Raw genomic sequence first — 14,437 nt, 5'->3', positions numbered from 1 at the left:
TACATATGATGGGCTTGTTTCTGTTTCCGTCTACCAAATCCACTCACAAGGCCCGAGGCTATAGTAGAAGACACTTGCCCAAGGTGCCACGCAGTAGGACTGAACCCGGAACCATGTGGTTGTTAAGCAAGCTACTTACCACACAGCCACTCCTGCGCCTATATATATATATATATATATATATATATATATATATATATATATATATATATATATATATATATATATATATATATATATATATATATATATATATATATATATATATATATATATATATATATATATATATATATATATATATATATATATATATATATATATATATATATATATATATATATATATATATATATATATATATATATATATATATATATATATATAAAAACACATCAACACACCGTGCGCTCTCACACATACACTTCGCACATATGTAAACGACTTTCATGATAAGGTCCCATGATAAGGTAAATGTGTAAAATGCTGTCACATAGAGCATATGTTTTAATGCTATTATGTAACTGATATATCAGTGTCATGGGATCTATATCTAGGATACGTAACCACGCTTACGAGAATGAATGTTACATATGGCGATAGATACAGAGAGATAGTGGAGACTAGTAAAAAACAACGTAAAAATAAGAAAAATGTCTGTGTCTGTGTGTATATATACACACATATATATATACATACAAGCACGTGAAAAGACATTCGAGCGAGGTCGTTGCCAGTGCCGCTGGACTGGCTCCTGTGCAGGTGGCACATAAAATACACCATTTTGAGCGTGGCCGTTGCCAGTACCGCCTGACTGGCCTTCGTGCGGGTGGCACGTAAAGGCACCCACTACACTCTCGGAGTGGTTGGCGTTAGGAAGGGCATCCAGCTGTAGAAACTCTGCCAGATCAGACTGGAGCCTGGTGTAGCCTTCTGGCTTGCCAGTCCTCAGTCAAATTGTCCAACTCATGCTAGCATCGAAAGCGGACGTTAAACGATGATGATATGGGGGGGGGGGTTAACTTTGGTCTAAAACACTTTGGTCTAAAAGCATTTTCGTCTAAAGACACTTTCATCTAAGTATTTTTGTCTAAAGACAAAGGGTTGTTAGAGTATAGCTATTTAAATCATTAGATCGTGAGTGCAATCACCTAACCAGTGAGTCACGCGTCTTCACACACACACACCTATCATCATCAACGTTACTTCTCCATGCTTGCATGGGACGGATGGAGTCTGTTGAGGCAGGAGGCAGGTATTCTACAGCCGGATGCCCTTCCTGTTGTCAACTCTTACCTTGTTTCCAAGTAAGGTTAATATTTTATGACCAGACGTGTTTTTCAAGGGAGAATTGGAAACAAAGGATACTGCTTGTATTACGGTGGCATTCGTTTTACAACTGGACCATGAAATCAAAGCAAGGAGACAGTGATTCACGCACACACACACACAACACACACACACACGCTGCGTGCGCGCACAGTCACGCACACACACACATTATTGATAGGTACACTCCTTATTTGCAAATTTCTGAAACCTCATTGTGTCAAGAAAGAAAGAAAAGGAAGAAAGAGGATAGAAAGAAACGAAGGAAAGAAGAAGGATAGAAAGAAAGGCAGAGAAGAGGATAGAAAGGAAGAAAGAGAAGAATAGAAAGAAAGAAAGAGAAGGATAGAAAGAAAGAAAGAGAAGGACAGAAAGGAATTAAAAGTAAAATTCTCTTTAAAAAACTCAGATGAGTTTCTAAGAAAACAAGTTTGATTACATTCAGAGAAACAAGGCAGACAAACCGACTGCCCCGTGTACGTTGACAATTACACATAATCTTGACCTGAATTCAATCCTACCCGTTGCCTGCAATGAGGGAATCTAGTTAAAATCTTATTGGCGCAGGAATGGTTATTTTGTTAAGAAGCTCGTTTTGTAACCGTATGGTTTTGACTTCAATCCCACTGCAGGCCACGTTAGCCAGGCGTCTTTTATTTAGTACCCCCCCCCATCCGAACCGATCGATATCTGGTGAGCGAATTTCATAGGTGGAGACTCTGTGGAAACCCGTTGCATGTGTGTGTGTGTGCCCTTCTGTTTGTCCCCACTACCGCTTGACGAGCGGTGTTGGTTTGTTTACGTCCCCGGTAACGTAGCGGTTCGGCAAAGGTTACCGATAGAATTAAGTACCAGTCTTAAAGCATGAGCACTGGGATAGACTTGTTCGACTACTTCCTTCAAGGTGGTGCTCCAGCATGGCCACAGTTCAATCACTGAAAGAAGTAAAAGATAATATAACGTTTCAAGGCAGTGTCCGTCTAATAACCGCAACAAATAAAATTGAACTCACTCACACACACACGTATGTATATATGTATAATATAAACGCTCGAAATGAGGAGTAGATAGACAGCCGACAACTGACGAAGGGTCGTTCTTTATGTTACTTGTCCTGTTTTCCATTTGTTTCCTTTCTTTGTTTGCGCATTGAACTCATTTGCTTTCGCATTTCATGTTGTTTACCGTTTGGTGATGTCCTGTATCCATATATGCATGTGTGTGTGTGTGTATGTTTGTGTCTGTGTTTGTCTCTCCACCATCGCTTGACAACCGATGCTGGTGTGTTTATGTCCTCGTAACTTAGCAGTTTGGCAAAGAGACCGATAGAATAAGTGCTAGGCTTACAAAGAATAAGTTCTGGGGTCGATTTGCTGGACTAAAGGTGGTGCTCCAGCATGGCTGCAGTCAAATGACTGAAACAATAAAAGCAAAACAAAAATAATAATAATTAGACAAAAAATAATATAAATAAGATAAAATAATACCAGCAGAACAGTTACTGTGAATAATAAACAAAATTCCGTTGTTTTTCTTAGAAAAACGTATCTGAAATAAAAGCAAATTTTAGCGGAGTACAAAAACAGAAATATCGTGTTTATGTTATTATAGCCTACAAACCATGTATATTTGTAAGGTTTTCAAGTTGTTTAACTTGTAAACAAACGGTTTTAGGTTTGGCCATGTCGTTAAGAGGTTCGCTTCACAGTCTTGCTTTTCTGGTTTCGATCCAACTGTACGGTATACTGGGAAGATGGGTTTTTTTTTCTTCTGCCATACCTTCGTAATCGAGCAATGTTTTTCTTTCCTTTTTCTCTTTTTTTTTTAAACAGAATTGCATAACAACTGTCTGTGTGTGTCTGTTTGTATATTTGTAAATATATATGTTCGAATGTATATATATATATATATATATATATATATATATATATATATATATATATATATATATATATATATATATATAATGTACACACATACGCTCTATGTTTTGCAACAATGTAGGTATTCAGTCAGCACTGTATAGATAGATTTAAAGAACTTGTCTTTTATGTAATATCTTCATGCACAGGAAAAGAAGAATCAGCTGGATTGGTTTTCATCCCTAAGTTAGGATCTCATCTTAAACTGTACAGATTTTGTTTATAAAGTCGCTATTACTTAAAGCTCCAGAAAAATCGAATAAACCGATTTGTCGTTTTTAATGGACAGAAAGTTTCATAAATGACTCAATGGTTTATTAAAATATAATAAAATAGAACAGATACTTATGCATTGCGTTCTATTTCGGCTATTCTTTTCTTTTTCTGCGAAACCCCTCCACTCTCTCCCCTCTGTCTCTTTTGCTTTCTCCCTCCTTTTCTCTCTTTAACACTCTCTCCTCCCTTTCTCTATTCCTCTTCGCCTACACATATACACACGCACGTACGCACACACAAGCTCCCAAATCACACAGAGTATAAAGCAATTGGCTACTTATGTCTTGTGCTTTAGTCCTTTCTAATCTAGGCACAAGACCCGAAATTAATGTATCATTCATTAAAATATTCCTTTCTAATCTAGGCACGAGGCCCGAAATTGTAGGGGGGTGGACAGTTGGATGAAAGGATGAAAGGCAAAGTTGACCTCGGCGGGATTTGAACTCAGAACCTAAAGACAGACGAAATACCACCAAGCATTTTGCCTGGCGTGCTAACGTTTCTGTCAGACCTTAAGTCACTCCGTTACGTCTGCTAAATATTAATAAAAATGCGCTCACGCATGTATGTGTGTGAATATGTATGTATATGTGTGTGTAGATGTGCAGGTGTTTACGGGTATATAGTAGTAGATCGGTTGTAGAAGGAGGGGGTGGTGGTTCGGTTATCATCACAATGACGTCATAACTTCCATCAGCTTACTGTTTTTTTCTTCTCTCTCTCTCTCTCTATCTCTCCCATTCAAATCTCGTTCGGTCGTCTCCTTTTCTGCATTTTAGACATAAAGTACATTGGTCGCAGTGGCAATGAATATTAAAATGGTAAGCACGGCACCGGGGAGAGTCATATTAATGATTCTGATAGTGGTGCTGGTGGTGCGAGCTTGTGATGTGTATATCTACAACGATATATAAAAACATATATGGAAGACTCATTCTCAGACGCATCAGCCGTTCGGTACGCAAGCACCGAGTTCATTGTCGCCCATATGGGGTATCGTATATGGTGTCACCACATCCACCACCACCACCTCCGCCACCACCACCACCACCTCCTCGTGTGTGTGTGTGTTTCTCTGCTTAACTGAATGTATTTATATGGGTGTAGCTTGGTTGTTTGGTGTATGTATATGTAATGCGTGTATGTGTACGAATTTATGTGTGTGTAGAAATACGTTTGCGTATATCTTTTATCTTTCACTTCAGCCATTCGACTGCGACCATGCTGGAGCACTTCCTTGAAGGGTTTTAGTCAATGACATCGACCCAGGGTATTATTTTTTTTAAAGCCTAGTACTTATTCTATCGGTCTGTTTTGCCGAACCGCTAAGTTACGGGGAAATCTTGCCCCCCCCCCCTCATATATATACATATATGCATGTTTCTATGTGTATGTATGTGTATATATATATATATATATATATATATATATATATATATATATATATATATATATATATATTTAGATTGTATACCTGACTTTCTACTATAAAATTAAAGAAATAGACGGAACGCTGAACTCCAGACTAAACAACTCAAACAACATTTATTTACTTGGTAAAACATACATATCTTTAGTTATACATCTTTAGAGGTGAGAATAACGAGCTGTCGAGTATAAGACCGAAAGATGTAGAGACAGCTTTAAACACACGTCCTTGCTCAATCGCTGGCCAGCGTGAAAGAGAATGAATTGAGCGGGAAACGCTTGCTTTATTAATTCTACGCATGCGTAAGACTACGCATGCGCAGGCGTTACTACAGAGCTCCCTCGCCAGAGCGGAAACGCACGATAAATAAAATCTGTTAGAACGCCTGAGGCAGGATGGCCACTGAAAAACCACCCACAAGATGTGGTACAAACACACACAAAGAAAATTCAAAGAAATGAAATGTACACTTGTGAAATACATGCATGCAACGTATAAATGAAATGACAAAACAACCGTGATGACAACTGTCCAGGAAACTGGAATCACGCGATGTAAAAGTCTGAGAGTTTGTTTTCCCTGAAAGGAAAGAAAATGTATGAGTGCACAAGTGTGTGTGTGTGAGAAAAAACACAGAACAAGTGAAAGTGTCTGTAGTATAGACTGCGAAAAATCCCAAAACACCGAGATAGAGTACATTGATGAAAACGTCGGCGCAGGAACTGCTCTAGCTGTGTTCTGTATGTGTGGTGGTAATGATTCAGTTGAAACTTGGCGACGTCGGGGGGAAAGCTTGTAATTGATAGTAGTAATTGTTGTCGTCATGGTGGTAATCTTGGTTGGCGCACGACGCTGGTGGCGAAAAGGCTGTTTGGTGAGGTACGCTTTTACAGAACGATCGACAGACACAATTTCTGTACGACCATTAGCGAAAACCTCGAAGAAAAATTTTCTTAACCCAAGATGAAAGAACGACCGTGCGAAATGAACAACAAGAGTTATTGTGTGGCATAAAAGATGTATGTGTAATGTGAGAGTGTGAAATGCGACATATAAAAACATAAAAAGCAGGCCGTAAATCCTGTCTGTTTTTCGTGAGTGGAAAAAAATCCACTCTAACAGAGACGAGAATAAAAACCGCGCTTGTTGAGTCGTGTTGACTATGTTTGGAGATGTTGGTAATGAGTCAGTCTCCATGGCCGTATTTGTTCTTTAATCGAGGTTCACCAGTTATAAGTTGGTAATCCGTAGTTCATGCTGCGTTTTTTCTTCGTCGGGGGTCACCACTTTAGTAGAAAGTGGGTTATACATCTTTAGATTGTATACCTGACTTTCTACTATAAAATTAAAGAAATAGACGGAACGCTGAACTCCAGACTAAACAACTCAAACAACATTTATTTACTTGGTAAAACATATATATCTTTAGTTATACATCTTTAGAGGTGAGAATAACGAGCTGTCGAGTATAAGACCGAAAGATGTAGAGACAGCTTTAAACACACGTCCTTGCTCAATCGCTGGCCAGCGTGAAAGAGAATGAATTGAGCGGGAAACGCTTGCTTTATTAATTCTACGCATGCGTAAGACTACGCATGCGCAGGCGTTACTACATATATATATATATATATATATATATATATATATATATATATATATATATATATATATATATATATACTCTTCTTCATTTTCTACAATGCTCTTCCATCTTATCTGGTAGACTTACAAGGCTCTTCCAAAATTCACTTGTCCGTCACGAAAAATACTCATCCAGTATTCTTCTAACCTCGTCTACAGAATTCATATTTTTTCCGTCCAAATGATTTTGAAGACTGCGGAATAAATGATAATCAGAGGGGGCAATGTCCGGCGAATATGGCGGGTAGGGCATCGTTTCCCATTCAAACGGCTCCAGCCTTTGGAATGTCATCCTCGCTCTATGTGACTGAGCATTATCCTGATGGAAGAACACCTTCCGTCTTCAAACCAAAGATGGTCGTTTTTCTTCCAGCGCTGGCTTAAGCTGCTCGAGCTATTTGCAGTAGATCTCCTTTGTTATCGTTTGGTTTGAGTTTAAAAGTCCAAAGTGCACTAAACTTTTCATATCCCACCAAACATAACAACACCTTACGTGGGTGAAGACCTTTAGCCTGGGGCGCCCGTGTTTCTCTTTTCCTCACCCACTGTCTTCGGCGCTTGACATTTTTATAGGGAACCCATTTCTCGTCACCAGTCACTATTCGGTTAAAAAAGAAAAGGATTATTCGTGAGACGTGACAGCAAAGAAGAGCACACATTCACTCTTTGCGCTCGATTAGACCAGGAAAGTTTGTGAGAAACCTGTTGACCCAATTTGCTGACACGCAGGTGTCGATGAATGGTTGAATGACCAAATCCAAGCTTCTCTGCTCGTTCCTTAACAGTTATGATGGGATTTTGTCCCATCAGGGTTTGCAGGTCGTCCCCAGTGGAGATCTACAGATCTAGGACGAGACTCGTCTTCGAGGCTGTAGTTTCAGGCTCGGAATTTCTGGAACCACCACCATTGACACTGGCTTACGCTTATTGTCCGATTCCTTCGGCTCCATTTGAACGTAGAGCGACAACAACTTAATTACATATTGCAAAATATTTTGCCCGACGCTCTAACCATCCGGCCAACCCAACACCATGCTGATATTGATGATGGCGTTGATGATGATGATAATGATTACCATCATCATGATAATCATCACCGACGTGTGGCGATGGTTGTGGTAATAATGATGATGATGATGGTGATGAAAATTGACTTTGCAACCCTTAATGAAATACTTACTAATAAACATGTTTTTCAAACATAGGCACGTGACCAGAAATTTGGGTCGGGAGTGAGGGATTAGTCGATGGTAAAGACGCTAGTATTTGACTGGTACTTTTTTATTTATTTATTTCTGCACCCCCACCCCACCCATCACCACCACGAGAAAAGAAAGAGAAAATGAAACGCAAAATTGACCTCGGCCGGATTTGAACACAGAACAATCGGTGAATCTCACTGCCGATGACGACGACGACGATGATGATGTCGATGATGATGATGATGACTTGTAATTGAGTAGACTAGTAGAAAACACATGACAACGACGACGTGTGGCGATGGTTGTGGTAATAATAATAATGATGATGATGATGATGACAATGGTGGTGGTGATGATGATGGTGGATTACGATGACGAATGTATTATAAAGTAGTAAACATGGCCTAATTTAATTTTACGCTGTTGAAGAAACTGCACGCATTTTCAATAATGTGGTTGTTATTGTTTACACAGTGCTCGACCAATCAGAAATTACCGTCACAAAATCTGTCCAATCAAAAAGAAATACACACCTACTTTTTTCTTCGTTGTATCTCACCCAATTTCTTCTTCCTTACCATTCTTTTTTTTTCTTTCTTTCTTTCCGTTAGTCCCTCCATCCATTCATCTATCTATCTTTCTATCTGTCTATCGTCGCCTGATAGTTTATATAAAAGGCCCACTGCTCGATAAACAAATCGCACTTCTGATGTGAAGGAAAAACTTTCGTTCTCAGCTTGAAGAAAGAATTGAAACAACGAAAACAACAACAACAACAACAACAATAGCAACAGTAACTATCGCAAATTGATCATAATGACTGCTGCATTGGACAGCAATATTATGTCTCCGTTTATAAGGGAGAAACTGGTTTATAACCACGACGCGGCCAAAGAAAACCATTCCTTCAGGAACTTTGACAAATGTGATTCCGATTCGCAGGTGTACAACACCTACAAGCAAATGCACACGTTTCAAACTGTCGACTTTGTGAAAGAATCCCACGGACGATGGACCAGATTCGATCATGTTGAAATGTCTATAATGGAAGCTCTGGAAATGTTAAACAACTTGGTGGATGAATCCGACCCGGACATCGATCTCAGTAACTCTTTCCATGCGTTTCAAACGGCAGAAGGAATACGTAAAGAGTACCCCGACGAAGACTGGTTTCAGTTGACGGGACTCATACACGACCTAGGTAAAGTTATGGCCCTCTGGGGTGCACCGCAGTGGTCGGTGGTCGGCGACACCTACCCGGTCGGCTGTAGACCAGCTCCTTCGGTCGTTTATGCCGACAGTACTTTCAACGACAACCCCGATTTTAACAACCCGAAATACAACACGAAACTCGGTATTTACGAAGAACACTGTGGTCTGAGTAAGGTACTCATGTCTTGGGGCCACGATGAGTACATGTACCAAGTACTGAAACACAACACTTGTTACCTACCCGAGGAAGCTCTCTGTGTCATTCGATACCATTCTTTCTACCCATGGCACACCTGTAATGATTATGGTTACCTGTGTGACAACAAAGATCAAGAAATGTTGAAATGGGTTCAAAATTTCAACCCGTTCGATTTGTATACCAAATCACCCGTCATTCCGGACGTTGACGAAATCCGACCACATTACGAAAAATTGATTGAAAAATATATCCCGGGTAAATTAAAATGGTAAAAAAACATTTTTTTTTTAAAGAAAAAGAAACAGATTTTCTAATGAATTATTATAACAAATGAAATTGCTCAACTATTTTGTTGTAAATATATTCAAAAACTGTATTCTTGGTCGCAAGCGGGGTGGAAAATTTAATAAGACAACCTAGGAACAACAAAGATCCGAGTGAACAACTGAAAGTGAATTTAATGGGAAATTTGAAAGGAGATAAAGATGGATAAAAATTGTGTTTTAAATGTATTTAAAAAGGCAAGATATAAAGCGAAATTCAAGTAAGATTTTAAAAGGAAAAAAAAAAAAAAAACGGTAAAAGATGAACTGCAAAATGTCTGCGACCCCTGCGATGCACTTTTATTGTAAAAAAAAAACAAAAAAAAAACAAAACAAACAGAAGGCCTTACAATGGGAAAGCGATCATTAGAAGGATGTTATGAAAGAGGGAAATGATAATTATTGCGTTGATGTTCATGATGATGATGCTGGGAGTGGTTGTGTTGGTGTTAGTGTTGGCAGTAGTCGTGGTCTTGATTGGATTGGTTTTGATATTTAAGTGGGTTTATTTTATTTTTTAATTATCTTTTGAGAGTGGTCTGATTATACACATTGCTATGACATCGTGCTAACGTGTGCGTGTGTGTGTATGTACAACATATATAACACATATATGCATATATAGTGTGTACATGTATGTATATAGTACATGTTGCTTAATTGTATATATGTACATATATTGTATATAAGTGTATGTACATACATATATATATATTTGTTATCCATATTTACAGTTGAAAAGATCTCAAGGATCGAAACCAGTACTGAAATGTTTTTTATAAAAGTATTTTAGCATCTTCTACCTTGTCTTTTTTCCATATATATATATATGTATATATTGTATGTGAATCAATGTATATATATATATATATATATATAAATGTATGCGTGTGTATGTATGTGTATATATGAAAGAGCGGTACGTCATTGGATGTTAATGCATATATATATATGTATATGTGAGCGACAGCTCAAGTGAGTGTGTATAAATATTGCTATAAAGCGTAGGCTGATGTAACGCATGTATGCTTCAAAGTGGGGCTTTTTTATTTTTTTATTTTTTATACCAATTCTACATTTTTCAATTTGTAAATATCTCAAATATATACATTTCCTTTTATACAACGGCTTTCCAAAAACTTTCATTTGCCTCCGCAGCACTCTCCCCCCCCCCCCACACACGTTAACAAATCCATCAGGTGGGAAACTAAAAAAGAAAATTCTTGAAAATAAAAAACGATTGTGTGTATATATATATATATATATATACATACACCAACACACACATAACTATATCTTTTGTTGAACCAGCTGATGTTAATGCGTTCGGTGATACAGGTTCATGAAAACTTACGCCCCATCTCAATATATATATATATATATATATATATATATATAAAATTGTTGACAAGTTCTCTCTCCCTCTCGATGTGTATGTACATGTGTATATAGTGTATATATGTCCAGCATATGTGCGTGTGCATACATAGACATACACGTATATGTACAGACACACATGCTGACGTGTTATAAGTGTATATATATATATATATATACACACATGCACACGTACACACACACACTTGCGCGCGCACATACACCTATGCATTCATGTATTGGAGAAGGCCCGAATCAAAGTGCGCGTGACCCGTTTCAACATGTCGAGTTTGTTAACGTTTCTCATGACTACAACATTGAACGTGTGCAAATATGCGGAATCCGTAAAAAATAAAGAAGGAAATCCATTTGTTGTGAGATGTACTTTGTTTTTTGAAAACTTAACGTTTCAACACTTAAAACTATATTGCTATACATGCCCGACTAACTTTCTGTTTAAATATCTTATTATAACCCCTCCCCCTCTCTATCTATCTATCTATCTATCTATCTATCTATCTATCTATCTATCTCTCTGTTTGTCTGTCTACTTATCTGTCTAGCTGTTGTTTGTCTACACACTTGAATATGTTAATACTTAAACACACGCATATGTGTGTGTGTGTGTGTATTCACTCACATAGCTAGTTTTGTTAAATAGCATTCAAGGACACGATAGACAGATAGATAGATAGATAGATAGATAGATAGATAGATAGATAGATAGACTGTGAAAGAAACAGAGAAAGGTTCAATTGGAAAAAGAAGAGAAAAGGAGAGAGAAAGAGTAAGGTTAGAGAGAAATTAGCGAGTTTCGAAGTTGTAAACAGTCTGTTTTTTCCTTTGCCGCACACGTTAATATTATCTCATGCATATTACACAAACTCTCTCTTGCACACACACACACACACACACACACACACACATAATGTATACATGAACACAACATAACAACCAGTAGTCATAAATTTATAGATAAATACATACAGGGACATGCGCGCGCACGCACGCACACACCTACATACATACATATATGTAAATATAGTTTAGTACATCTTAGATATTAAATTACCTAACATTTACGTAAGAGTAACATTCTTCCGTCCTTTTTCTAATTTACAGTCATGCTCAGATACGCACATACACAAACACACGTGTGTATGTGTGTGTATATATATATATAGTCGATAAGACATAAATCCGGAAAAGAAGCACACTCTATATAATATAAATCCTCCTTCATGATACCGAAAAGGAGATACGTTATGTCACTAGCCACCCATGTATGGCACCTGAAAGACGACGGGATTCCATACACAATAGCATGGAGAATCCTAGAAATTCAAGGCCCCTACATAAACGTAACCAAGCATTGTAAACTATGCATGGCGGCACGTGCGAATATTCTGAAGGATTCTCTCGATCCGTGCTTGCAATTCAGGAAATTCCTGCTGGCCTATTGGAACCCACAAAATAATGGGGTCACTTTCGAATGATAGCCAAAGGGAGACAATCCTCTGTTGTTGACATTGAGTAACGAGGTCCTTTCCAACTTCATATTCTAGAGAGGCCTCAAGTCAACAAGTTTTAGGATCTGATGACACGCCATAAAGCTAAGCGCTCTATGGACGTGAAACTCAGGGTAATCCCATGAATTGGCCTTATCTAACTATATATATATATATATAAGGATCAAAAGCTAAATTTTGCAGTGCCTTTGTGACGTACACCCTCCATTAATCCTCCGTAAATTCTACTGAAATTGAGTGACAAAATCTAGAAAGGAAATTGGACCATAACAAAGGCAGGTATCGCTGTGTTCTGCACTTGACTGGTTCAGATCTCTTTCTAATATGAAATGGTACTGAATTTTTTTCTATAGCACCTTGAACAACTGTCTTCTACTCTAGCCCCGGGGCTGACCAATGCCTTGTGAATGAATTCGGTAGATGGAAATTGTATAGAAGCCCGTCGTGTGCGACTGTGTATGTATGTATGTATGTATGTATTAACAAAGGGTGTGTGGTTTGGCGTTGGAGTGGCTGTGTGGTAAGTAGTTTGCTTACCAACTATATGGTCCATTTTGTCCGGTGCGAACGATTTTACCAACTCACCGCACTTCCCCTCTCCCTCTCTGTACACGCGCGCCTCCGTGCGACGGGATTCTTTCAGTTTCCATCCGCCAGATCTATTCACAAAGCCTTGATTTGCTCGAGGCTACAATAATAGAATGAGTTGATGAATACACCATTTATTTAGAATCTCAGTATTTCATTGGCAATCCTTCGGTATTTGTACACGACGTCATTCACCCACCAAACCTTCTCTCATGACATAGTTAAAAAAAAAAGTTGAACTGAAGAAGACTATGTCGACACTTTGTAGACCGATGCCGAAGGAATGCCGTTTCTTTAAAAGTTATTAATTTGTATATCAAAATAAATATACAAAATCATATGTTGACATGCTTTTACTGAAAAAACAAAATTATACGTTTTTCAACACCCAGGGGCTCGTTCTCATTTACTTCATAAAATGGTGGTTATGATTTATTATTGTAGCTGGTTTTTTTTTTGCCGATTTCGTTCACACCGCCCCTTCCAAAAATGCTTTTCTCTGTCTAAAAATCAGGGTACTCTTCACGTCCACCTACCCACCATACACACACGAATGTACTTTTAGAAACTAAATGGAGGTCAGAGACAAATCTCGACAGCCAAATTACCAGCTGATGCCAAGATGATTGATGTTGCCGGCGCGGTGGGGAACAAAGTTATGTGTGACTGTATTTGAATTGCTGCGTGTGTTATATGTCATCTGTCTGTCTACATACGCGCGTACACACACACACACATATTTATACATATACACACACATCCATATCTATATACTTGCATATACACAACACACCGTATATATATATATATATATATATATATATACCGGAGTAAGCACATGAAATGTGCAACAAGGTGGAAAAAAGAGTACTCAAATACCAGAGGTAGAGTAATATGCTTTATTTAAAAGCAGCAGAAATATAACAGTTTTGTTAGAAATGGAGGAAGGATAACGATGCAAATCGTTATCCTTCCTCCATTTCTAACAAAACTGTCCGATGAACGGGAACGTGAAACTCAGAGTAACGGTTTTTTTTGTTATATTTCTGCTGCTTTTAAATAAAGTATATATATATATATATATATATATATATATATATATATATATATATATATATATTTTTTTTTTTATTTGTTTCAATCATTTGACTGCGGCTATGCTAGAGCACCGCCTTTTAGTCGAATGATTTGACCCCAGTACTTATTCTTTGTAAGCCTATTATTTATTCTATCGGTTTCTTTTGCCGAACCGCTAAGTTACGGGGACGTAAACACACCAACATCGGTTGTCAAGCGATAGTGGGGAGAGGGGCAAACAGACACACACACACACACACACACACATATAATTGAAGAAAATGGAGTCAAGAAGGAGTACGGTCGGACATTTATTTATTATTTGCTACAATT

General features: G+C 38.0%; 1 protein-coding gene across 1 annotated transcript; it reads left to right on the top strand.

The window, feature by feature from the left end:
• The first annotated feature begins 7,917 nt into the window (after positions 1-7,917).
• Positions 7,918-10,330, top strand: LOC106870030 (inositol oxygenase). Its single transcript, XM_014915996.3, has one exon. The coding sequence runs from the start codon at positions 8,616-8,618 to the stop codon at positions 9,480-9,482; it is 867 nt and encodes a 288-aa protein (XP_014771482.2). The 5' UTR covers positions 7,918-8,615; the 3' UTR covers positions 9,483-10,330.
• Positions 10,331-14,437: the final 4,107 nt, after the last annotated feature.

Source organism: Octopus bimaculoides, chromosome 18 (genome assembly GCF_046866305.1).
Source record: "Octopus bimaculoides isolate indiv1 chromosome 18, ASM4686630v1, whole genome shotgun sequence".
Lineage (NCBI taxonomy): Eukaryota > Metazoa > Mollusca > Cephalopoda > Octopoda > Octopodidae > Octopus > Octopus bimaculoides.
Note: the sequence above shows the minus strand (reverse complement) of the source record. Positions and strands in the feature narration are given on the sequence as shown.